Genomic DNA, 26,645 nt, shown 5'->3' with positions numbered 1-26,645 from the left:
ACCTGTGTAAAAAAAAAAAACCAAACAACCTATCCTGTGTTGTAACTCCAGCTGATAACTTTGTAAGTGGTGAAAGCTGCTTTAGTGCTTTGTTCTGTAATCACTGATTCATAGAGTGGCTTGGGTTGGAAGGGACTTTAGAAGCCATCTCATTCCARTCCCCTGCTGTGGACAGGGACACYTTCCACTACATAAGGTTGCTCAAAGCTCCATCCAGTCTRGCCATGAGCACTTCCAGGGATGGGGCATCCACAGCTTCTCWGGGCAMCCTGTTCCAGTGSCTGTCCAYCCTCACACTAAAGGACTTCTTCCTAATATCTAATCTAAATCTACTCRCTTTCAGTTTGAAGTMATTTTTCCTTGTCCTATCACTACATGCTCTTGTAAAAAGTCCCTCTCTRTTTGTCCTGTAGGCTCTCTTCATGGACTGGAAGGCCACAGGATACTTGGAAGCCTTCTCTTCACCTGAAAAATCCCAATTCTCTTAGCCTTTTTTTCTCGGAGGGGTGCTCCATCCCTTTAAATGTCTTAGTAAGGCCTTCTCAGGACTTGCTCCAACAGGTCCATGTCCTTCTTGTGTTGGGACCCCAGAGCTGGATGCTGCACTCCAGGTGGGATCTCAGCAGAGCAGAGCAGAAGGGCAGAATCCCCTTACCCTGCTGCCATGCTCCTTTGGATGCAGCCCAGGACATGTTTGGCTTTCTGGGCTGCAAGCAAATATTGCTGGGCCGTGTTGAGCTTCTCATCMACCAGCACCCCCAAKTCCTTCTTAGCAGGGCTGCTCTGGATCTGTACMTCCCTCACTATCTGAAGTCTGTTCACACACAGAATGTAGTCCAGAAATCATTTGTCTGGACTCAAAAATGCTCAATGTGAAATAACTAAATAGGGAAATACTGGGAAACCAATTAGCTGTTTTTTTTTAAATTTTTTTTTTATACGAAACACAAAACAACAACATATGTTTATTCTGGACAGATGCTGCTCAGGAGATGAATACAGCCAACCTGTTAAAACTGTGTTGCAATATTGGATAGCATGCAGAAGTCTTGAACTGTAGGAGGCCTTTCATGTATTAAAATTGCATCTTAATGACACAACGRGTGACGTCCCTGCTGGGTATGGCTGGGCAACAAATTCTCTGTCCAGGCTCTGTTGTCATTGATCTCCAGCCCAAATGCTTACAGGAACTGTTTTAAAGAGGGAGATGGGAAGACAGCCTTCAAAATCAGAGTTGCTAATATCATATAGCAAAGTCATGGCTGTTGTATAAAGATCAGCTCTACAAAGTAATAATTGAGTCAAGTTGGACTGTTGCATTTCCATCCATTAAAACAAACTCTTTAAACTAAAGAGGGCTAAGCTCTCACATCACCACTGTTGAAAGCTTTTGGTTTTCAACCATTGTGCTAACTTAAGAGAAAGTGTACAAGTACTYCTTCTAACAAAAAACCTTAACTTTCTTCTGTGATGTTTCACTGTCYTTTCACGGTAAGGGTTTCCCCTCATGAGATGTTTCAGAAGACCATGCTGAGCAAAACAGCTACCATTTTTCTTTCAGGTGTAGCGGGACCAGATGMTTCTAGTTTGAAGTAATGCCCTGTCTGGCATTGATTCTCCTTGTGACATTGGGAGATCTGACTAGTTTTTCAAAAATTGCCTCTGTAGCTCACTAAGAAGCCACCAATAGACATCCACAAAGCTGCTTTTAAAGTGTGTCAGGCCAGGCCTCCACTCCTGGCAGAGTCTGCTGTGGTGATGCACTGAATTAGTTTGACTTGCTTGTCACACGCGAGCTGTGTCAAGGGAAGCACGTTCCTATTGTGGCAGGTGGCAGGGAGGAGAGGATGAGGGCTGTAGGGAGCTTTCAGTGGTGAGCTGTTCACATGAGAGATGTTTAGACCAAGAGATGTCTGGTGTTTCTGATTGCTCAGTTGTGGTGTTGACCAGAACAGGACAAGTGCTCTGACCTGCCTCTGCAGGATACATAAGTGTGAGTGTGTTAACGCATGCTTCTAATCATAGAATCATAGAACGGTTTGGGTTGAAAGGGRCSTTAAAAATCACGTAGTTCCAACCCRCTGCCATGGATAGCCAGGAACACCTTTCATTAGACCACCCAGCCTGGCCTTAAACATTTCCAGGGATGACAARTCCACAACTTCTCTGGATAACCTGTTCCAGTTCTCATCATCCTCTYAGTACAGAATTTATTTCTTAAATCTAATCTGAACTTGACCTCCTTGAAGGGCACTGAAGCCCTTGGAGACTGAAGCCATTGCCCTTTGTCCTGTCACTATGCACCCTTGTAAAAACTAACGTGTGTGTATTCCGGAGGTGTAGTGATCGTGTTTCAGTATTCCCTTAAAGAAAGAGGTGGTTGGGATATATTGTTTTCTTTTAGTRTTCAGAGATCCACTTGAGTGTTCAGGGATCAAGTGTGACTGCTAGTGCTCAGATATGCCCTGACATGCCTGGGAGCTCAAATAAGTCATGTAGTCAAGGCAGACTAACAAAGCCCTTCCTCTCAGCTAAAGTATGTAGTCCTGTAAATAYTCTTGGTGTGTCCTAAAGGAGATAAACCACAAGTTAATACAAACTGATTAGTGTTTTCTCCCACTCTGCGTTCCTTCAAATGAGACAGGTTAGAATTGGAATTCAGGGTTAGAATTAGAAATAATAACTACACTTTGTGCAATTAAAATAAAATCCTTTTCAACATTTATCTCCTTTAATTTACTATAGTAGAGATGGGAGAGTTTTAACTTTATAAATGTGATTGGCACATTCTAGCCTTAAGGAGCTTTTCAGAAGTGTCACTGAGACTACTTGCTAAGGAAACCATGAACCAGGTTTTTACAGTTCACAGGTAAAAATCTGTGAATTGTAAAAACTATTGTATTATTCCTGATAGCACAAATCAAATGTATAAATTCTGCTGCAGGAGTATCCCAATTGCTGCTGTTCATATTGTTCGTGTAATTGCAATTTCATTTATAATACTTTTCAAAGCCAAAACTGAGTTTGTTGTTTGCTAAAGTCAATTAGTGGTTATCCTCAGCTGAAACACAAATGTATTTTCTATGAGTTATTAATAAAATCAGCACTAATGGTGATTGCTACAGAAAGCAACTGAAAGGACAAACAAACGGTTGAACGGTTTTCAGTTTAGCAGGTTCAGTTCAGTGCATTACTGGACAAAACCCTTTATAAACTCTCGTTGGTTTGGCTTGAGGAAGCTTTGTGCCGGCTGTTTCCCACTTTAGCTTTTTTGCTGAAATGCCCCTRAACAAAAATAAGTCCTCCTGTCCTCATCTGTTGATGTGACGACTCAAATTAACACATGGTTTTTGACTARCCTGAAAGAACTTGCCAGGTGCTGGAGGTTTTCTATTTGCATCTTGGTTCACAAATACAAGTTTAGGGTTTTATGTTTAAAAAAAAATTTCTTGGAAATCGTTGATGGTATCTTTACATAAATTTAAATAGAGAAGTTTAATGCCAAAAATATAATACTGCTTTTTTTAAAACTTCTTTTTACAGACCCTTCCCCCACTCCCTGCCCTTGSAGAGCAGAAATGTTGTAATTTAAGGTTCTTTTCCCCTCTCCTCGCCTTTTAACATCGGATRTTCTAGATTCAGACTTCCAGTGCTAGCTAGAACCTCAGAAATTTCTGTACATCAATGATGGAGACAATGTTCTGAAAAAGGTCTGTAAAATCATTACTTGGAAACCCACTAAACATGAAATAATGAGTAGCATTTTTAGTCCTTGTTCTCATTCACGCTGTTTTGTGAGGGCTCATTTTGTATAAAAATTTCCAGACAGTTTCCTTTCCATATAAAATATATGTTAGTGTAATTTAGGGTGTAATCAAACTGAATATCACTCTCAATGATTTAAGAATATCTTTGATTGTTGCAGAGGAGCAGCCATCCATATAGGTGCTGCATTTGTCTCACAGTACTTTTTGCACCTTATCCTGTTCAGAGTTGAAATAATTCTTGGTATTGTACAATTAAATTTGTGTGTGCTCTGCAGAGGTCCTGTTTTCAGTCATTGACCCCTTAGTTGGCATTTAGCACTTACAGATATGTCATTTTGCTACTGCAAAATTCTGCATGTTCTAGAAAAAAACAAATTCCAGTTTTTACAAGTTTAGTTAAAARGAAGTTGGAGTTTTTAAAATAGATTCTATTTAAGAAGGATGGAAACAGAGTTTTCCTTATATTGTATTGTTACATTCCTGACCACKGAATGAAATACTGGATTTAATAACAAAGACTTAATTACCATWTTTTAAAGATAATAATATTGGGAAAGTCTTGTTCTTTAGTCTTACTGACTTTTCCAAATGTGACATAGCTGTTCAGTTTCCAACCRTAGTAGATCAACCTTTAAAATAACTAGAAACCTGAATATTTACTGCAATTCCACAAATACCTTATTGATTGTATTGTCAAATTTCTGCATAAATATGTAGGCACCTAAATCTGTTTTAATGCCTTGATATTCTCTGCAGCAGAACTGACTTATTAATTCCAGAATCTATGATGAAATCACACAAGTGTTGTTGTTTCTCAAATAACAGTGAATTTTAGAAATTTTACTTAACTCTCCCTTGTTTCATCTTCGACAATCTTGAAATCTGAATACTTGCTCTAGTTTTGTTAGCTCTCACTGTATCGGTTTAACTGCAGCACTCAGTTTCAGGGCCTGAGACAGAAATCTAGTTTTGGTGGTTACTCTGCTGAAACAGAAAATAAAAAAGTAAATTATATTTGATTTTACTRATTTTCTGGGGGAACAATGTTAACAGGTTAAATACACCAAAAGAAAGGAAGCACTGCATTTATTTGATGTGGGCATCAGTTAGGATCACYATGTGAGTAATAAGCAAAAAGTTTAGTGTATGTGTGTTGGAAGGTAGGGATGCTTGGTGGTAAAGATGATTGATGGAGAAAGGAAAGTGAGCAGTGATTTCAAAGTAACAAGTGGAAAGTAGTAGTGAATTGACATGAGCAGAAAGGAGCTGTGTTCAGCACCTCATTGCCCTAGGAGCTTGGGTCTGTACACATTCCATATGTTTGGGRTGTTTTATTACCTAAGACTATACATAGATTCTGTGGAATTAAAAAGGTTGGATCAATTGTTTTTGTTTGGGTACTCTGATGAAAAGCATGTTTGGAGAGATAAGGCATGACTGATATAGCTGACAGCTGATGAAATGTTTGAGTTACAATGTATATRCAAGAGAATTCAATAAATGAAGGGATGTATAGGATTTAAAATAGTGTTTCTCTTTTCATCAGTTTTTGTSCTTTGCAAGCTTTTCCCTTTGTTTTGAATAAAATACCATGTTTTGAAATGAATAGCTGCTCTGTAGCACCTAATTTAGTGTGTGTAGGTGAAGTGGCCCAATACCTGGTTTGAGTTGTTCTTCMTTCACTGAATGATTTTACAGAACTGTCATTATCAGGGAACAAAGTATCCATAATTTAAAAAGAAGTAAAGACTTCCATATGGTTGACATAAAATTTGTATTTGTCTTTCCAACTTTATTAATACGCAGTTTTGGTTCAACCTGGGATATTGCATCTGCAACTGTATTCAGGTTTATATAATGAAATAGCTGACTGGGACAAATTGAGAGCCTGTTGAAGTTTTCGCAAGAAGCTGGTCTGCTCGATTCTTCAACAGTCTTTTGATTTAGCTAATTCTGTTTTAGTCAATGTTCCAGTGATTGTGGCCACTTCACATTTTATGGTTTGCAGTTTCAGAATGGCAAACAAACTGCTAGGTAAGAAAAGTGATGTTTCTGTCTTTCTCGCATGCTAGTACCATGTATAAAATGTTATAGGTAGCTATTTGTGTGCTTGGTATAAACTGTTTTGCTTTGAAAGGTCCCTTTGGGACAGTTCTTCGATGGTATCTGCAGGGTATGTGCACAGGAAAGACAGTAGTGTCTTGTGGCACAGATATACAAATATTGTGATCCCAGGTAGCTTTTTTTTTCAAAAAGAGTCACAAACAGCAGGGTKCAGTAATTAAGTATCTTCCTATTGCTAATAAGTTTAAAAATGAAAGTCTATATAGCATGTGTGAGAAAAGTCTAATTCCAGTAATCAACATAGCAAWAGCTATGCAAAAAATTCTGAGTCTCATATGAATACCTGCCTCATACAGTCTTATAGTGGTGTTGTATTTCAGGTATCCAATTATGATGAATGATACTTGATCCTATTATTATAATTATTATTTCAACCAAGAGAMGCAAAACTAGATGGTAGGGTGGGATCCTTGGGAGTTATCAACTCTGGCCAAACCGTATTTGGTTCGAAGTCGCTGAGAGTTTCACTGTTGATTTTTGTGGGAGATGGGTTAGGTCACTTCACAGTACTTTTGAAATCCCACCTCTAACTATTTCTGAGTTGAGTGTGTGATTATTTTCTCACAGGGAGGAGTCCATCACCACAGCCTTCCAAAAACAAAGGTGATATGCATCAGTCAAAATACCAAATTCCAGTAACTTTAACCATCTCCTTTCTGAGAAGATTGATTAATAAGACTAATAGGCTGATGCTTTTGCAAACACCGTGGTAAAAGTGTGCTGTGGGCTTCAGTGGGAGTTGTAAATGCTGAAGATGYCTGGGATCAGGCTTTGGATGAGCCGTTCAGGACCATGTGTGGTCTCTCATAGGCTGGTTTCATGCTTGCTTGCAGGAGTTGGAAYTAACCATCCATGACAAAAAAAGAACATTGTGGGTCTTAAACTTGTGCTGGTGCTACTTCTGCTTTTAGAGTGAGCACGATCTGAAAGCCCCTCTGCACTCAGCCTGTGAAAAGCACRCAGCATGTGCCAGMGCTTCGGAAACCTGTGGAACAACTTGCATCAGTCGTGCTGGGGGAGCGAACCTTCTGGCATGTACTGCACTCTGGACTTAACCCATGTCCTGCTGTCAGTTTTCAATTTTTCAATGGTATGGAGTTGCTAGAGGTGATGGGGAAAGAATAGCATGTAAATGTACTTTTGGGTCACAGGCCTTCATTTTACTGGAGTGACTCACTTGAAGTGAATACTAGTGTCCAACATAAACCTCTCAGATGTGTCATACAAGTGCTTATTGTCCTAATTAATCTGTCAGTATAATTAATCATCCTTGGCTCAGCAACATATCAACATCAATATCAATATCAATATCAGTATTACTGCTGCACTGTCTTTCTAAATGAATGTGTTTGTATAATCTGTTTTGGATCAGCTTATGGYTGTAGAGCCCTCCTGGTTTCCCACGACCTTTATGACATTGTGGTGAAGTTTGTGCATCTTGCAGAGGAGTGTCATCTTGCAGATGAGTTTGTACATCTTGCAGAGGTGCTGGGGTCAGGATCTCTTATAAATGGGCTTGCTCCTTGGTGTGAGATGGCAAATGAAGAAACAAAGTGTGTGTAGGGGRAATAAAGACGGGTTTCTGAGCCAACAAAGCAAAGGGCTTGTAGATGATGCTGCCTCAGGTAGCCACACACTTGAGCAGTGAAAATTCCTCTCCTTYCCCCAGCTGGCAAATGAACTGCCTGGTGGGTGCAGATTGTGTTCTACCTTGTTGGCAAAGGATCTCTTGCACATAGAAGTGTCACTTCATGTGTGGTGTTGAACGTGAGGGATTATTGCAGGGGTGTGTATCTTTACAAAAASATAAAGTAAGGTGCATTTTATAGTGACCCTTTTGCTTGAATTCTTATCTTTACAAGTGCATCTGAAGAATTCATATCTCAGCATCTGAAATAATTCAAAAGAGTTCCTGTAAATGATTTAGTTATTGTGTGTCTGAATTGCAAGCTATGTTCTTGGAAGTGCTATTTGRGAAGTCAGTTAAATGTGCTTTCAGAAGTGTTCTGTTTCTTAACAGTCATAGGAGCAAASCAAGCTTTGAAAATAAAATGACAGTTGAAATGAGCATTGACAATGCAAAGCAGTAGTGTAGAATTATAGATATGTTGGTTTAAATATATCCAGTCATTTTTAATGCATCAGAAATGATTGTCTAACTTCCCTAATCAATCTTGTAACTTAATGAATGCTAGCTGACTAAGAAAGAGAGGCCGACTTTGTGGAAGAAAAATACAAGTTTTATGGTTGTCCTTCTTGCAGGTTTCCAAAAAGAAAAACCAAAATCCATACCACAAACATGTTTCTTCTTTGAAATACGTTTTGTTAGGTTTATCAACTGGGTAAAGAAAAATGATTTTATGAGATCAAAAGAAACTGCGTATCACAATTTCAGATTGTTGCATCTGTTTAGAGAAAGGGAAGGGCAGAAGAAGATGCAACTTCATTTTMCTAGAAATGTAAGAACAATTATGTATTCAGAAGGAAGTTTAGATCTTTTTAATAAAGATGCTCCTTTATTTAAAAGCTCATTGTTGAGCCTTGGGAGAAGCATGACTTGGGAGAAGCTATGTGCTGGTGTCTTAGCAACAAAGAAGATGTGAAAGCAAGGCTTTTAAAATCTGATTGTATAGAGACGATCTCTGTTTGTCTGAATGATGGTGTTCTGTCCTCAAAATCAATAATATGCACCCATCTGGAGCAGAACTTGTGCATTGCTGGATGAATGTTTAATCTTACCATTAGATAAATGTTCCCATAGATAAATGTTTAATCTTCCTTTTTGCTTCTTTACACAGGGAATGAAGTATCTGTGCATTCCTGCTGCTGACTCACCCTCGCAGAACTTGTAAGTTTTTTTTAAAAAAAAAAAATTCACAAAACCTCAGAAATCCCATGGTACCATGATGCCTATTTTAAAATTTACTGAAAGCTCTGTTTCTGATCTCTCATGAGCATTAGACAAGCATGGGTTTTAATCCATTAAGAAAACACAGTTAACTCTTTATTTCAGCCTGCTTTTAGTGTGTAATTGCTTGTAGGAGGTTCAGTATGTAAACAATCTTCATTTGCAGCCTTAAACTTCAGGAATTCCTTAGTGACTCTGCTCCTCATTCAGTCCCAATTTATTCTAGCCACTGTTTTTGTACGTCCTTGTGCTTGGCTCCTCTTTTGTTGTTAGTGTCATCTCCATCCAGTAGCAAAAAAAAGTATTTAAAAGAGGTTTGAAGCCTGGTGCCTCAAGGGAATTAAATTCCTCACAGTGGGCCTTCAAAACAAAATCCCTGTGGCCAAAGTACTCCTGCAACTRTCTGCTCTGGATTTCTTGAACCTGCCTTAGAAGTCCCTGCTGCTCTTAGTATAAGCTGGCATAGCAGGGAGCTTTCTGCCCTGCAGTGACTCTTACCTTGAGGATATAGGTACTGCAGCTAGGGCATCCCAGCCTTGCTTTTTCTCATCTTTGCTAATGTTCATGTAGTACTAATTGACTTACCCYTGGTTTTAATTGAGCATAGCAAGTCTTGATTCCAAAGAGAAATCAAAACAAAGGAACTTGGATGGTGACCAGCTCTTTCTTCTAGAGYTCACTGTTTATGTTGGGAATAGGTGAGGGGGGTTTCAGCCACATCCTGCTACCAAGTTTGTAGAGAAACAAGTAGTGGAAAGAGGGCCTGGTAGGTACGGAAGGAAATGCAGCACTGCTTTTCTCTTGTATCACAAYAATATTCCGACTCATGCTTTCAGGGGATATTTTTAGAGCATACTCATACTCTAGAAGGATTCCAGTGTGGCACTTGATGTGTGATGATTTGCCTTTTCATTCTGCATTTCTATCATGATTTTAGGGGAAGGAAAGTCAAAAAAAAGCACCACACCCCAACCCAACCCCAATAAAAAATCCCCCAAAACCCTGAATTTCAAGACAGGTCTGTAATGAGAAGGCAGATAGCTAACTGCCTTTGTCATGGACAACTTCCATGGCCTTAATATTTAAAATTAATAAAAATAAATAAATGTAAAGAAATAYCCTTTTGGGAAAGAAAGCAAATATGAGATTAGAGGAAGACATTAACATGTCATTAATTGTTCATTGGCCTTTTGAGGTCTGTAGCATTTCTGACAGTGTTTTCTAGATCTGCTTCCTTTGTTAATAGAGATGTGGATCAGTTTGGAATGGAAAGAGAAAGGATGGCATTTATAATGAATATTAATCAATGTACAGTTCCCTCACTGTTAAACATCAAGGGGTTGCATTGAAGAACCAGCTCCTGTGCTTGAGCCGTCTGGCGCAGTACCAAGGCTCTTAAGGCTTCAGTAAGAAGATAGAATATTTGCATGAGTATTGTTTCTGTTACGCTGCAGGCATCTAAAATACTTGCYTTGGTATCAGGTGGTTGCAGGCAAATGTCATTACTTCTAATACTGATACGTTCTATCACTTAAAATAAAACTTGATGAGTAACTGATTTTTCTTTTTTTGCTTTATACAGTCCAAGCCTTCAAGTAGAATCAAATCATGATGCTCACAAATAGCGCTGTTGCTTGTTTTGTGCATACAGTCTTCTGACAGCAAGAGGAAGTTATCTTTGTTCAGCCTGTGAAGACTGGAAACGATCTTATCTAGGAGTGGTTAACCAATACTGCCCGTGCCCACTGTGGAGGGAGGGATAGCTGGGAAAYGGGAAAGGGAATTGCTTCCTCTGAAACACCCATGCGTATCTGCCCTCTTCTTCTGTAAGAGCGATTCTGCTGCTGTCAKGGAGAAAAAAACAAACAAACCAAAGCAGATCCTGTATTGCAGGTCCTTGTGTTTTCTGAGCAATGGTTGACAGGCACAGGTCACAACTGACCAGGTACACACTGCTCTCTTGTCTGTATCCCAACAGCAAGGACAACTAGAAGGCTTTAACCACTGAATTTGGGGACTGTGGATTCTTTTTCTGTAGGAAACCTCTAGTTTCTTGTATGTGTAATGCACATTTACTCCTAAGAAAACTCGTTTAGTCGAGTTCTCTTCCTCAGAGGGATGAGCTGCCAGGGAAATACAGCAGGGATTCCCCTGTTAGCATGTGGGTATTCACTGAAGTGTTTAAAAAGCTTGATTCTACTCCCCTGTTCTGCCCCTATCAAGCATGGAATGAAAGTAGTTGCTTTTGAGACTCAAGGTGCTTCCTAGATGTTAAATCAATGTTTTCTTTGGTCTGTGAGAATTTAACCTTGGACCAGTAACTGCTCCAGAAATGTCATCTCCTATAGAACTTGTCGTAAAAAGTTAATTCTATAGAAATAAAATCTTCCCTTCCTGCCCTGTTCCAGTTAATAGTCTTTGGCTGTGTGTTTCTAAGGAATTAACCTCCAACAGGCAGGTGGTTAGTGATGATAATGCCAAAGCCAGATGACCTATTATGAGGAGAAAATTTCGGTGGATTTTTGTTGCTTTTACATTACCAAAGGAAGAAAACATTGAGATGCTTTGTCCTGATTTGGATGCTGTTTTTTAACGTTTATAAGTATTCATAGAAGCCCTACTAGCAATGAATGAAAATATAGCTCTGGTATCATGACTCTGCTCTTGGTCTAGTTTTGGATTATGCAGCATGTTAATGCATGAGTTTAGATCACTTTTACAACATCCTGGTAGGGGTGTTGTGCCTGTGGTTCTTCCTCTGGTGTTTTCCCACTGTAAAGATGATGCAGTTCAGGACCCAGCTTTCAGCTGGGAGATGTAAAAGCCAGATATTGTGTCATAAATTCTCCTGAAGTCCAACAAATGGGCTGCAAATCAACACATTTGTCAAATGCTTTCCTGTTAGAGATGATAATCAACTGTTTTGTGGTTCATGTAAGGCTTGCCATTCTTCTTTGTGTCTGGCACTTGCCACACAGCTAATTGGTCCTCAACCTTAGTTTTCATCGAAATATGATTTTACTATAACATTGAAAATGGGCTTAGGCAGTTGTGTTTGCTGGCTCCAGAAGATACCCTGATGTGGTAGGGTTGTGGAGTACATTTCTCCTTTTCACTGACTCYAGATGAGGATGGGCCAGGGTTCTACAGAGCAGCACTAATTCTAGATGTGACTATTTCTCTTCTCGTTTTCGTGAATGCCTGTAAACATGCTCCACAGCACTTCAGCAGACTGAGCATCAGCAGTAAGGAAGGGTGAARAGAACTGGGTGAACAGGATTCCCAATGTTTACTACCTTGCAGAGGTGTTTTGCTCAGTCACAGATACTTTTCAAACCAGGGCATCGAAGTATCTAACTGAAACTTGTGCGAGACCATTGAAATTAGTTCAGTGGTGCATGAAGCTGCCCTCCTGGCCAGATTTTCTAGAGAGAAAAAGAAAAGATGAAAAGATCAGTACGTTGCCAATGCAAACCTAACCAAGCTTCATCTGAGTGAATGCTTTCAATCTCAAGCTAAGTGCTTCTTCTTTGTGTGATAGCAAAGCCTCTTGAACATAGCCAGGCATCTCATTTGTCCGCTAAGATCGTTTATATGAAACCTCTTGTGTTCCCTTGGCAGACCTGAGCACCATGATTTGTTGGAGCTCAGCCACTGACAGTGTTTTGCTGCAGTAGTCTGAGTCCAGGTGCATTTTTAAGGCTTTGTCTTCACTTATCCCACACACTACATCASTCTCTTGAGAAACATAAAACTCCGAGTTGACCTGCCGTCCTAAAGCTTGGGATTGCATTGTGCCTTGAGATTTTCCAAATAAGTTGTTCAGTGCTTCTCTAGCTGTGTTTTCCATGTTGTATTCMGTGATGCAGGAACTGCCTTGGAGAGGGAGTTCTGGACTTTGAGATCCTTCCTTTTGTTTATTCCAGTTAGATGTCATTGCCTTCGCAAGTTCCACAGGCAGTGACACTGTTGCATCAGTGTTGTCCTCCAGGTTGTGAGTGTTTACAGTATCAGCAGCTGCACTGTTAGGCAGGAAGGGAAGCTTCCTTTTATGTGGGTATTCCTGATTTTTTGTGTGGCTGCTGGTGCTGGGCTGAGGTTTTTTTCTTTTACCCTTGTGGTATAATATTCACCCAGAGAGGGGAAACATCTTGAATACAGGACGTTGTGTTTCATGGGTGTTGAGCTCAATGTGCTTTCAGGTTCGCCTTTGCCAGCAGGCCTGGTAATGACTGCCCCCTAAGAACCTCTTTCCTCTGTCCACGTTGCCCAYATTGCTGCTGCTTCTGGGCTTGTACTGCAAGAGCATTCCAAGGCCACAGTGAACTCAGCTCTGTTGGACTGAGAGCTGCTGCTTGTAACTGTGATAAACTGCAGGCAGCGCCAAAGGCTTCGCAGTTGGAAAGGCAGGGTGAGCAGCTTGGAACAGGCTTGGAATGCAAAGAGGCAGTGCTGCATGTTCACTGAGATGATGACAGCTGCCCAGTTGCCATCTTTCACTATGCTTTAAAATGAAGAGGCATRTGTAAAGGATAATGAGATTATAAACACTAAAATTTGCTGAGTGTCCTCTACGTTTTCTCCTGTGCTGCTTTAAAACAGGGAGGCTGTAGGCTGACACCCTAAATATGGGCAAAAGGACTCTTGCTGTCTGAAAAGAGAAGACTGGAAGGAACTGAAGAAGCCAGGGCTTGAACTGAGAATTTTTTCATAGCAAGGCCAAAAGGGAGAGATTTCACATTGCCAAGAAGAAAGTCCTAGYGTTTAGATATGCCCTAGCATATGGCTTAAAGCAGGAGGTAGAGTCAAAGTTAAACAAAAGTTTGGGTAGTGGGTGGTCTCTCTTTGTGAGAGACAGTATGTCTGGAGAGCTGCTCATATAGTTGTGCTGAGTTCCATCTGACATTCGGGCACACATGAGGACATGTGAGGTCAAGTTGCAACTTTTAAGAGGAATAAAACAAACTGAATTACAGACTTGACAGATATAATAATAAAATGTTTGTTAATGTTTATCACACTGTAGTGCCTAAAATACCAATTTCTTACTCAGACAGAGTGGACAATAACTTATGCCAGTGAATTTTGTGTTTCATTGGCAGACAGTAGCTTTTACTTTATAAGTCCTATATTCAGTTCTAAAATCTAGAAACAGCRCTAAGTGAGCTTTCGGATATAATTCTCTCTTTCTAAGTAGTGATTTTACTAAATAGAGCACTTTCTTTATCCCCCTTCTGCTTTTGTTTTCAGAGCAAGGCATTTCAGAGAGAGCATCAAATTTATCCATGAGTGCAGGCTCACAGGTGAAGGCTGCTTAGTTCACTGGTACGTATACTGCTTGCTAAAAAAACTTTTTAAGGGCTTCTCTGCCTTGATGTGGATATTCAGAATTTTAATGTTAGTRATCATCTCCACTCTGTAGCAAAATTCTCTTTGGCTGAACTGCCCCCTTTATTCAAAAAGCCACAGAAGATTTACAAATACCAGTAAAGCTTTATGCTAGGACTTTTGAGTCTCTGGAATGGGCAGCTGCCTGGAGATGAAAGGAGCCCACAAAATTCTGCTTGACTTTCTTTCTCATTTCAAACATTTTTTAAGGATTGATTTGACTAAGAATGTGTTAACTGGAGACATGTATTATTTATTTCCCATCATTTAAATCACTGTATTTCTAAATGTGATTGCCATTATCCTTACAATTTGATTATCTTCTCTGACAGCTGTTTTGGGGGCTTCAGAGTTGTTTAAAAAATTGTCTGAACAAAAATTGATATTTTTCCTCTTTTTTTCTTTGAACTGCTGAAGTATTCAAATGTTGCATTTGTTTTTAGCAAGTCCCTGATTGRAGAGATGCTCCTGGGACTGTAGAGAGTAGAAAAGGAAATCCTACCCCGGGTTTTTTCTTGCTCTCAGCTATTGGTTGTGGTCTTTATGCTGTATGTCCAAGGAACATACATATCTGAGTCTAAATCTGGAATCACAGTCATCTCATGATTTGARCACTGGACTTGTACACAGGCCCTGAGCATAAATCCTCACTTTTCTGTTGAGTCATGAGAGGGCTGTGTGTGAGCCATTTGATCAGTGTTGGTTATGGAGAACAGGAATATCTAGTCTGAATTCTGATAGGGTTTTAAAAAATACATATTTAAATTTGTGAAGGATTTCAGAAGCATAAAATGTTCTTGAAATGGTAAATGTTACTCAAATACATTCTTTATACTTATAATAGTAATGGTTCTGAGTTTGTCCGGTGTTGTTCAACCAGCCATAATGAATGATTCTTACTCTATCCCAGCTTTTCWTGTGGGGAAGCTGGAGTCTTGAGARTTGAAGCTGCACAGTGCAGTGGATAGCAGAAAGAGGAACTCAAGCAACCAGACATAYTCACCTTTTAACGGTTCAGTTGAAGGTCATTTTGGCCCTATGAAATTGCAGCTTTAATTCATGGTGGAGAGGGAACAGTCTTATTTCACTGGTCTGATCTATATAAGCAGAAGAAAGAAAGTGGGTGATTTATTTCTGCTTTATTAAACCCCAACTCTAATTTAGAATGTGTGCACTGTGAAGGCTATGTGAAGACTTTGTGAAGGCTATGTGAAGGCTTTGTGAAGGCTAGGCTTTGTGAAGACTATGCTTTTTTCTTCCTTTTCAGTCTCATATGAATTACCACTCAGAACCCACTTTCTTGATYGTGTAGATTTTGTCTGCAACATTTGGAAAAGCAGCACCAAACCCATTTAATTCAAATATTATCGTATTTCTTTCTTGTGGCAAGCCACACAGCTGTCTGCCGTGATGTTGGGAAGTGATGCCTTTAGCTGGGGCAGGTGAAGTACAGCACTGCTTCATGTATTGCACCTCATTTTCCATGCAGCCTTGCAGGGGTCTCCAGGAGTGTCACACTGGTGGTTGCCTACATCATGACCATCACAGACTTTGGCTGGGAAGATGCGCTGTCTGTCGTCCGCGCAGCGAGATCCTGYGCCAATCCAAACATGGGCTTCCAGAGACAGCTACAGGAATTTGAAAAACATGATGTTGATCAGGTAAATGAGCTACAAACAAGAGATGTGAAACACAACTCCAAGTCAGATCGTGGGCTGCTTCTCATTATTTTGTGGTCTGTGTGGTTTATCTGACTCCCTGTTTTTGCTTTGAGGGAGCGGTTTCTTAGCCCAGCCTGCGCCAATAAGGAGATACAGATACATCTGGAGGTATCAGGGAATGCTGGATGGGAGAAGGGATGAAGCACAGCATCTAAACACCTCCTGCCCAGCTAGTGTTTGCTTCATATGAGCTAAGACAGAATTCAAGATTGACACCCTTAGAGAGGTAGAAGCTGGTGAAAGCTAAAGGGTGAGTTGCTCAGAACATAGCGAAAAGATCAACCTATATAASTACCAGTTGCATAAAAATAGTGGGTTTCCCCCCAACACATTTATTTGGCATAGTAAGCAGGAAAGAATTCATGATCACAAATCTTTCCTGTTCAGGAGTTAGAAACTAAGTCCTCATTATGATTTATTGTTGTGACCCCCCCCCCCCTTTTGGTGCTAAGACAATAAATTTTCTATGTGTGGGGCAGCCTTAAATCTGACCCTTTTTTTCCTTACTAGCCTTTGAAGGCTTTGTAGGACTAGGAGAATTGACAGAASAGTAAGGCTGACAAAGGGGGTTTCATAAAACAAAGATTAGTGTCTTACTCCAAAAAAAMCCCATCCCACGCAAAAGACCTGCTCCCTGGGGGCGATTGGTGACTTCCATTTATGTTACCAGCCTACTGTGGCCTACTCCCCATCATTTTCCATTGCTCAGCATGTTGTTGTTGTGTGGGTTTTTGTGCCTATTGTGCTTATTAAAAATAACAACAACAGAAGCAAACCAAAATTGGAAAGCAAAATACACGAGGCAAAGGATGTTGATTTTTTTAGTCCATCCCTGTCATTCTGCAGCAGAAAGCTCAGAGTTTAGAAATTACCATWTGTTTTGCATGATGCAGTTTGCAACTGTAAATATTTGCCTTTTTTTAATATTCAACTGAATGTTTCCTGGATCGTTTGGAACTGGTGTAARTGGCAGAATAACTGATTTTTAAAAGACAAAAGTCAGAGGGGGACTTTCCAGACTTGTCTCCTTCCTCCCTTACAGTCATTTCTACTCTAATTGGTTTGGTCTAACAGCAATGACAATTAAGGCTATATGCAAATAGCCTGATAAAGACAGTAACGTCTCGTTWGACATGTCGTAAAGACATTCTGTCTTTATTCACTGAGGGGGAGGCACTAGGTTGCAAAAAGAAGTATCCACCTGTATTTGCTGGCTGGGCTGTAGTTTCTTACTGTCTCTTAAGAGCAACCACATCCTTAGCAGGTGTCTGTTTACACACCTGATTTCAGTGGAATAATGCCATCTGCCAAGGGCGTGAACTTCTTTCAGATTTCAGCAGCACTGGGTGTTTTCCTGTGCCACTGTAGGGTGGTGGTATCCTGTGGGCTCTCTGGAATGTTTTCCTTTAGATCTCGGTCTTACAGGATGAGGTTTAGTCACTAAGGTCACAACATAGTTGGCACCTSTTCCAAACCTCCACATGGTGGCCTGAGGCTTCAGATTTGCCTCAGGACTTCTTTAAGGAATGGGAGGAAGTAACTATGTTGAGTAAATGATCTTTATGAATCAAGATGTTCATGAACCCCAAACAGAACAAAGCTATGAAGGTTAAAGTTTGCAAAATTAGTATTGTCCCCGCTGGGATACAACAGTTGTTTTTACTAGCTGCTTCTGCAGATAAGCTCAACAMAATTGTCAGGAATTGGACAGTTCCTTAGCTGGAATTGTCCTTAGCTGGACTCAAATTCTCCAATTGGCAAAGAAATGATAGATTTGAGTGGATTGAAGAAGTGGACATGTAAAATTTCACCTCTTTCCTATGAGACAGTTATGTATTGGCAGGTCCAAATCAAGGAAGAGGAGTGGGGGTTGTATACAATATTTACTTACGGAGCTTATTGGCATGTAGATATCTTATGGTAAAAAACTGTGGGTCTAAAATGTGATTTCTTGACAAAATAATTAATTTGTGTTATCAAACACAAAAATACTGCCTCAGCCTCTGAAAGCACCTGAGCTGAAAATTGCTGCAAGCTGAGGAAGTGGCCAGGGAAAAGGTCYCAGCATTATTGCCCTGCCATTGCTTGATTTGTTCCTCATCATTTACATCTGGTTACTCTCATACCAGGATACAGAGCTGGACTCACCATCAGCTGGKCCTGGTACATTGGTGTGCTGTATTCAGTCATTCATGTCAGTAACATATGGGACTCTATTCTATAGCTTGTAAAACTCCTGGACTGTTTATTCCTAGAAGACACCTATTAGGATATCTACACTACATTTTTTTACTACTGGTGTTGTGGGCTCAAGATAAAAAACTTTCAAGAGTGATACACCTTCAGATCTTCAATCTTCTCGCAGGCTGTTGTGGCTTGGGCAAGTTGGCTGATCATATTGGCTTCCATGCCAATGCATCTTACKGTTTGTGTATGCAGCAGGAACAGGGAGATATTAAGTCCAGGGTGTCCTTTCCCAGCAGGTGTTCCTTTCTCTGTGTTACTCCAGTCAGCCAAATTGTTCCGCAGCTATCTAAGTTTAGGGGATGTAAGAGGTCTCAGTGATTTCAAATATATGTGTTCCTATGCTGTGCATTCTGTGCTGCTTTTGAAGGGTATGCAATATTTGGAGTGCTTTTCTTTAAACTCTTTGTGATCCTAAAGGCTATTGAAATTCTCTTGGACAGGACAGRGGGAAGTTTTACTTCCCCATCAATCTCATGTTATTGTTTCATCATTTTGTATATATATTTTCAATTTCTGCAGTTCAGGCAGTGGCTGAAAGAAGAATATGGGGAAAACTCTTCTCAGGATCTGCAAGAAGCCAAAAATCTTCTGAGCAAATACAAAGAGCAGGCAGAGTTGCATCAGACTACTGGAGGAAGGCAGTGGAATAACAACTTCTCATCTGTGCCATCTCTCTCATACAGCAACTACACAACAGAGACCTAATCGCAAGAGGTCAAATTTTTTTTTCCACCTTTGCAAAACATCTTGCCATGTTTTCCATCCCATCTTCAAGACTTTCAGCAGTAAACCATGCAAACTGTTGATTTATAGAAAGCTTCTTGATGACATTATGTGTGTGTGTGTATGAGTGTGTTTCACACAGTTTTGTGATTTGGGCAGGATCAAGCTCTGTTTATGCCCAGAGACAGGATCCAGTTACTGTGGCTGAGGCAGTTTGTCCACCAGCCACAGCTCTTTCCCCTTCTGCCCACATTGCCTGKCATTTGCTGTGAGGTTAGCTCAACTCCTCTCATTGTAGGCTAGYAAAGGGCTTGGAGAGATGAAGTCTGGTGATTCAAAGCTGTGGCAGTTTGGCATCTGTGCACTATTTGTGTGGCAAAGGTGTTGCTGCACCTGAAGAAGGGAGCTCAAGTCTGTGTCTCGGCTGCTCCTGTTGGCGAGCAGTAGTGTGGAGGTGGGCGTGAACTTGAACGCTAGGCTGAAAGCTGGAGCGGGTGAGACAGGGGCACAAGTACCTTTCCCCCAGCAATAGCATCTAGGAGAGAAGTGGGACAGACAGCTCTGAGTAATAACACTGCAACGGCCACGTTTGTCTTTGCTTCAGTGCCCGTGAGACAGAGCTGTCRGCAGAGCTGCCGCAGACCAAGAGCACCCAGGCTGTTACCACAGCTCAGCTGGTGTGCAGTGATTTAAGCCGTGGTCCCTTGATTGTGCATCTGGTCTCCCAACATCAGCTTTTCTGGAGAATAGTTTATCAGGTCTCCAGTGCYGCTGAACTTCATTCCCCATGGAACACGTGCCTCCTCAGCACACGCCCCTGCGCACACGATAACGCGTCTCCAAAGAGTGGGCTCGGTGTGAGTGCGAGCACCTGTTTCTTTGCTTGTGCTGTGGTTTGCTCTTTGACTTCAGCTACCTCAAAAATGCTGTTCTTGTCATTGTGGTTGTAAACGCAACCTTGAAAATTGCCTTGTGTAATCTTAACCTAACACTGAGTGAAGTAAGTGGGTGCGTGTGCGAGTGTGCGTGTGCATGTATRTTTCACAAATGTCTGTATTTGAGAAGTTAATTGTTTTCTTTTAAAATTGCCCATATATCTCACTGGTTTAAAGATTGAGTTGTTGTAATTCAACTTTCCTTCCATTTAAACACCACTATATATTTTGCTGTGATCAGATTTATAGGAATGCATTTGTACAATATTTTAAACTAGGTTGRAACTAGGGGCCATGCTCTGCTCTTGGTAACGCTGTGTGTTTTTGGAATGGAGCCATTGCCTGACTCAAGCGGCTTGTAAGAGTRTAACTCCAAACTTGTCAGTAGGGATGCTGGGCAGTGTGTTGATTTCTGATGGTGTAATGTGGAGTGGCCCTGATGCCAAGATCATGATTGCTTGTCTTTGACTTGGAGGATAGAAGGCCCACTTTTCTTGAAGATTCTAGAAAATAAAAAATACCACCCAAACAGCCAAGATTGAAAACTAAAACTAAACCCTTCATTTGTTTAAATGTGGTGTATATCATGCTTTAAGCTGAGCACTGAGTGAGAAGCAGTAAGCATACTAAATAGAGTGTTGTTTCTTTCAATTCCTTTGGTRCTCGGGCCTCCCATCCTTCACAAGATTCCTCTACATGTGATTTCCTGTTTGCAGGTGGCAAGGAATTCATTGGATGGGAGCAAGGCTTTTGGGTCAAGTMAACKCTGGCTGTTAAATATCTGTTATTAAGTATCTTAAAAAAATATGTTATGGTTTGTGAAATAGTCAATAATCAATATCAGTAATTGCCTAAAAGGAAAAAAGGGAATGGCATGGAATGGACCTGTCCATTTCATCTGAGGTCAAGTCTGCATCAGGGTTCTCATTGCACTAAGTGCTGTAAGTGTACTGAGCACGATGAGAGCAGGATAATCATATCTTTGTTGCAGTAAGGGATGTTGCTGAATTTGGGAAGARTGCTGGAATTGACCTTGTTTTTAAGCTTGCAGCTAAATGAACAATTGCWTATTTGGTATATCCAGTAATTGCTCTGTGATTGCTTGGTAAGAGAGGTATTTAGCTGCTCCTGAAAATGTTGATCTGCAAATAATTGCTTAATAATTCCAGCCCAGCAGTGTCCATGCTGGCAGTCCCTTCTGTGCTCTGAGGGTAGATGTGATAATTGGAAAATATTTTCCTCGGTAACAGGGTCTGACACACGTTCAGGATGCGGGTCCATTTGTTCAACCCTCTACTCAAAATAGGATATGTGGGGCAACTTCAGCCCATCCCCAAAGGGCAGCTTTGTCAGAAGGATTCTGCCTATGGTCTTGCAAGTATCCAGCCAGTCCGTCCTGTAGCTGGCTGCCAACACTTTGTATCCTGTAACACTGCTGGCACTCTTGTCCTTGCAGTAGTAATCCTGTGAGTGCTGGTAAGTTGGCAGGTTTTTTTACTGTTCTGATAAATAAAAGGCAGAATGGGAAATATCTGTTAATATTCATCCGTCCAAGATTAATCTGCACTGTTTTTTTAAATAGTTTGGTTATCTCCAAAGAGTCAGTCCSCCATACAGGATTTTTTTGGAACTGAGTTTGGCTTTAGGGTCATATAGCCACATCAGTGTGTGTTATGCTGCAGCTTGAAAGCAGATACAGGGTAAGCTGGGAAGATGGAGGGAGTGCCATATTGTCAGCAAGTGGAAGTGCTTCTCTCTCTTTGAAAGGCAGAAGAGGTATTTTCTATAAACTAAAATTCTGAAAACTTGAATCTGGTTTATCCATKTAGAGAGCAGAATGACAGTTTACCATCCCTAATTACCATGGGTGCAGAATAGAGARCCACAGTTCTCACCTTTAGCCTTTTAGAGAGGGAGAGGGGCTAATGCAGYCTGAGAATGTGACATGATTTGTCTTCCAACCAGCCTTTCAGTGGCAATTTATAGGACTTTCCAGCTGTCTGGAACATTACTAGACCCAATTCACCTCTTAGTTGYTGGCCTTTGTAGTGTAGATGATGCATTCAGTTATTTTGTTTCTGTACTTCGAAACACTGTCCTCATTTTGATGTTCACTGGAAAATGTATAAAGTTTATAATACCTTATTGGATATCCAGATTTGAAAAGTATAATCARTTTTTCTTTTGGACTAAACTTGACATCCATGTGTGATTATAAGGAAATGTCTAGTGTTATAGAATGTAGGTAATGGGTAAATGCATTAATAGTGTTTATTACTCTGTTTTTTAACCTGGAAAAAGTTGCTTCCTTACATTTTGTGGTTGAGTGGGAAGATATGGCAAATCATATCTCTGTTTTTTAAAAAGGAYAATAACTTTGGTTGCTATAATGGCCACCACCTATAAAGATGTCAGTGAAAAATTATAGCAATTACTTCCACTAGTTTAAAAACTCTAAATCTCGTAAGCTTCTTGATTCTCTGTCTTCCTCTTCCTGGGCATCTTAGCGAAGCCTTGATTGCTTTTTCCAAATGTTTGTATTTAATACGTTCTACAATTTTTTTATAAATAAAATTAAATGTTAACACCTGATCTGCTTTTGTATTTCTTGAAATCAATAGTAGTGTCCAGAAAGCTTCTTCCTAGCTGTTTGTATCCCTGCAGTTACTGTAAGAGTACAAGACTAACTCTTTTTGGTATGTAGATTACTTTTTTCTCCTTCACACAGACTTCTTGAAACTTCCCCTTTCTTCACCAAGTTCTTCCAGGTGAGTTCAAGAATCTTCAGTACAAGCACCTCCTGATAGTCTTTCAAGAGGATTTTGCATGTTGCTGTGTTAGTTATTGTTGCTGGCCCAWCATTGCAACAGGGTATGTGGTGAATCCACAATTTTCATTATTTTGAAATACCTTGTTTTCCATAGCATGCTGATTTGGGGCTTAATCAACTGTAAAACTTACCTGGTTTTCAGGCTGCCAGTGCTCAAGGYTCTCAGTCGTGGTCTGTCAGAGGAAGCTGATGTAAGTGGCAGATGATTCTCAGGGGAAAACATTAAAAAACTTACAGTGTAAGGGGGGRAATGCCGCATTCAAATTCCCACAGATAACACACTGAATTTCTGGTTTGACATTACCTCTGCTAAGAGCAAATATCTGACATTTGGGCAATCAGTAAAAAAAACCAAACCCAAACCAAAAAGCCCACCAACCTGGAAGTACAATCAGTCAGATTATAGGCAGATCTCATGGCCACTTCAGGCATTGCTGAAGGCTGAACTGTTTCTGCAGTATAACTCCCTTATCATGAAGGCAAAATCAGATCCTCAGGCACAGTGAGTTTTGAGTCTTCTTTTTTTCCCCTCTCTTTCCTCTCCCAGCACTTGTTGATTTATATACTATTGGGAATGTGTAGATGATGATTCTTAAGGAACCTGGGGCATTCAACTAATCAGTAATATCCTCCATTAGAATAAAGTAGATGTGTCTGTAGATAGCTTTGAAAGGGATAGGTGCGCCTTGTTCATATTTCATTTCATAATGCATAATACATGATTATTCAGTGTAAATGGGATGGTTTGGATTTTATTAATGTGTGTTTCAGTCCTCTTYGTGTCCTTCTATGAAAATACTTTGAATTCACTGCAATCTTCTGTGTGACACTTGAATTAGTTCCTTCTCCCATCTGTTACCCATAACAGTGTCTTGGATATATGTGCTTACAGCATTGATGAGACAGAAAACATGCTTAAAGTATTAATTCCTTCTGACCTAGGAAAACCTCATCAGTKTTAGAGGAGGCTTCCCCTACCCCTAAAGGAAGACAGCAGTTTCCAAATGAAAAAGTTCTACTGCTTAGTCTTCCTTCTGACCGCTTAGTACTTTTCAAGGGTAATTTTTATCCAAATCACATGCAAAAATAGTGCTGGAACCATGGTGCTGTGTTACTCTTCCTGACGGTGTGTCTCATTCCCTCCAGTGTTACATGTAACTGCTGTGAGTTGTGGAAAGTGCCAGTTTTGATCGGATTCCTGGCATCCTGTCCCACCATGCAGTCGAGTGAAGGAACTAGAGGGCAAACCTGCATGTCATTAGATGTGCTTATAACCTGATAAGGAGTTTTGGCTTTGCCAGCAAATTAGGAGAGTCCTTCCTTCTCCTCAAGAAGGTTGCACTGGCAGASGGAAAATGAGGATGGTATGTAGAAAATACTAGATAGTGTGAGAAAGATGGTGTTGCRCTGTGCAGTGTTGCTGTAGATGCCCCTGGAGACACAAGGCATGTGACAGAACAGTTCATTTCACACTTGGTTCCCAGCAGAGCTTTAAATGTGGGTCTTGTTTTCCATGTGGCCCAGCTCCTGTGCTTAACTCTTTCATTGCTACATATAGCTGCTCTGTCCAATATTAGTATTGTGCCCTCAGCCAAGGAACAAATGCTTCTTTATATGTTTGAACGTTTGCGTTGCTCTAGCGGATTATGCCAACTGTGGTTTGCCAAAACTGAGTAACTTGTGAGTAGCAAGGTGACTTCCTGTAGTTTCCATGTAGTTTCTTGTGTAAATAGTAGGAGTGGGCATTAATGAAGTGTGAGCAGAGGTGTCCTTTTGCCATTGAGCAGCTGCATAGCTCAGTCCTTGTAGAAGACTTGGTTCTGCTCGTGTGAGCCAAMCAATCTGCGGTAGACTGGGACTAAAACTCACATGCAAGCAGCCTCAAAAAATTGGAGATTTCAGCCAGACCTGATCCCAGTTTCCATTTTAGTTGAGACAATTATGAATGTGCAGGTTTGTACCTTTCTTTATTTATTGAACTATGAATCAAGACATCAGAAGTAAGACATGGAAACTRCTTTAAGTGCGAAGTGTTCTTAGGTTGTTTGCTCGATTGGTCATTATTCATACAGACATTGGCAAAGCAGTTCTAGATCTGGGAGGATGCTTTTACAAATGGACCCTTTGAAAGTCGAGTTCTGATTCTCCTTCCCTTCTTTCTCTGGAAGCAAGTGAGTTTTTATTTAATTTATCAGCTAATACAGCAAATGGGATTTTTTGTTACAATTTATTGCATTTCTTCCCCTCCTCCTCTTTTTACTTCTTTTACCTTTTTTGTTTGTTTTTGTTTTTTTTTGTTTTGTTTTGTTTTGTAATAACTAGTATTTATCCCAGAACTCTTGAGTCAGGGTGAGTGCCAGTGTGTGGCTTGCAAACAATTTGTTTCCTGTAAATGTGTATTTCTATTTAAAAAAAATATGTTATAAGAGTGCTGATTTAATTAATTGTATTGTTGCTGTCTCYGTTTCTGTCCTGTCATGGTTGGGGTGGTTTTTTCCAAGCCTGATGTTCTTCTGTTGGATGTTGTCATCTTCTGTGGCCTTCTGGCTCTTATACAACACTGGATGCTTTGTATAAGTAACACTGATCCAGGACAGCATTGAGCCTGGCATAAAAAAAATTAAAAAGGAATACTTTATTTCTGATTTCTAGGCCAAAAAGCAGTGTTCATTGGTGGACCAATGTCCTGTGCAGGTTACTGGTTACAAACATTTTACTTAATTCTCTCTATTCCTTCTATTTTAAGGCAAGGTGGGAGTTTGGTGAAAGCTTTTAAATAGGGGAAAACTCTGTCCTGGGTTTRGAGGAAGTATATGTTGAGGGTGTCAGAATTACAGCTGTGTATGTGCATGCTCACTGTGTATTTTTCCAAGGACTGCATTTTGGAAGTCTTCAAAATTTAAGTCTGCAGCATGTAACTTTCACAGTGAAATGGCTTGTGAAATCCCTCARTGTCTCAAAAGAAGGAAAGAAAAGAGAAAAACAAGAAACTAATAATTGCACATCTCGAAGGCTGTGAAAATGCACCTCTGTCATTTCTTAGCTGGGTAAGGCTCTATGAAGGTAACCATCAGTAATAAGTTTGGAGGAGGAATGGGAAAGGTATAACCTCCAGCAGATATTAATGTAAAACAGTAATTCATCGAAAATGCTCTCTAGAYTGCTGTCACAGAAAGAATATTACATACTTTACAGTATTTTATTTTCTTTTAGAGTTGGCCTTCATTTCCCTCTGTTGGTCACCTTATATGAACATTTCCCTTGGGAAATCTCACGTATTTCTAGCTGGGCTTCTCTCCCTTAGCATTATACCTCCCTGATAATGCACAAATTGCACAAATGTCATAGAAGGGGTTGCAGGAGCACCAGTGATGCARTAAGACAGGCTAGGGATTTCCACAGTCCTTTTTGAAACAAAGGACTTCTGGTTTTGGCTTACCAAGAAGTCATACTGAGTCAGTCACCTTGGTCCAATCCATAAAATGCTGGACCAAGAAGCATTTGGGATTCTGTCACCAAATCTCCTACATTTTGCTGTGGGATGATGCAGTCTGGTTTGCTTCATTTTCCCAGTAAAATGGGGAAGCACTTATGATTTTCCTTTCTACAGCTTCGAGAAGCCCCTGATGAAAAGCTCTGCATCAGTGTTGGTTGTGTATTGCCAAGTGAGGTATCTGCCCTCCATCTGAGGGGTATTAAAATAATAACAGAGATCCTGAAGCAGGGCAAGGAGCTGTGGGGATGTCAACACCTTCATCCACCTGCACATGAAATGCTGCACGGGATGGTGGTTGGATGTTGATGGGAGAAAATTYGAGGTCTCWTTTCCCCRGGAACCATTTRCTRTATTTCAACATGAATCATGAAGTASAGATATCRTAATTTCTAGGTGGAAAARAAATGGAGTGAARAGAAAGAGRTCCAGRGCAATTCTGGTAGTGACTGCCCTAGATGAAATTCTGGTGCATTGGTTGAAAATAAAACCTCAGGGAAGAATTAAAT

At 40.4% G+C, this 26,645-nt stretch overlaps 1 protein-coding gene across 1 annotated transcript in view; it reads left to right on the top strand.

The window, feature by feature from the left end:
* Positions 1-22,405, top strand: part of DUSP22 (dual specificity phosphatase 22) — a 43,336-nt gene extending 20,931 nt beyond the window's left edge. The window contains exons 4-7 of the mRNA XM_057373907.1: positions 8,690-8,739; positions 14,050-14,124; positions 15,677-15,848; positions 18,675-22,405. Of these exons, the coding sequence (XP_057229890.1) occupies positions 8,690-8,739; positions 14,050-14,124; positions 15,677-15,848; positions 18,675-18,860 (483 nt within the window). The 3' untranslated portion in view covers positions 18,861-22,405. The remainder of the gene's footprint in view (positions 1-8,689; positions 8,740-14,049; positions 14,125-15,676; positions 15,849-18,674) is intronic.
* Positions 22,406-26,645: the final 4,240 nt, after the last annotated feature.

The sequence above is a fragment of the Malurus melanocephalus genome, unplaced genomic scaffold, assembly GCF_030028575.1.
Source record: "Malurus melanocephalus ecotype Western Australia unplaced genomic scaffold, MMel_1.1 scaffold_209, whole genome shotgun sequence".
In the NCBI taxonomy this organism is placed as follows: domain Eukaryota; kingdom Metazoa; phylum Chordata; class Aves; order Passeriformes; family Maluridae; genus Malurus; species Malurus melanocephalus.
This window is presented reverse-complemented; position numbering and strand designations above follow the sequence as displayed.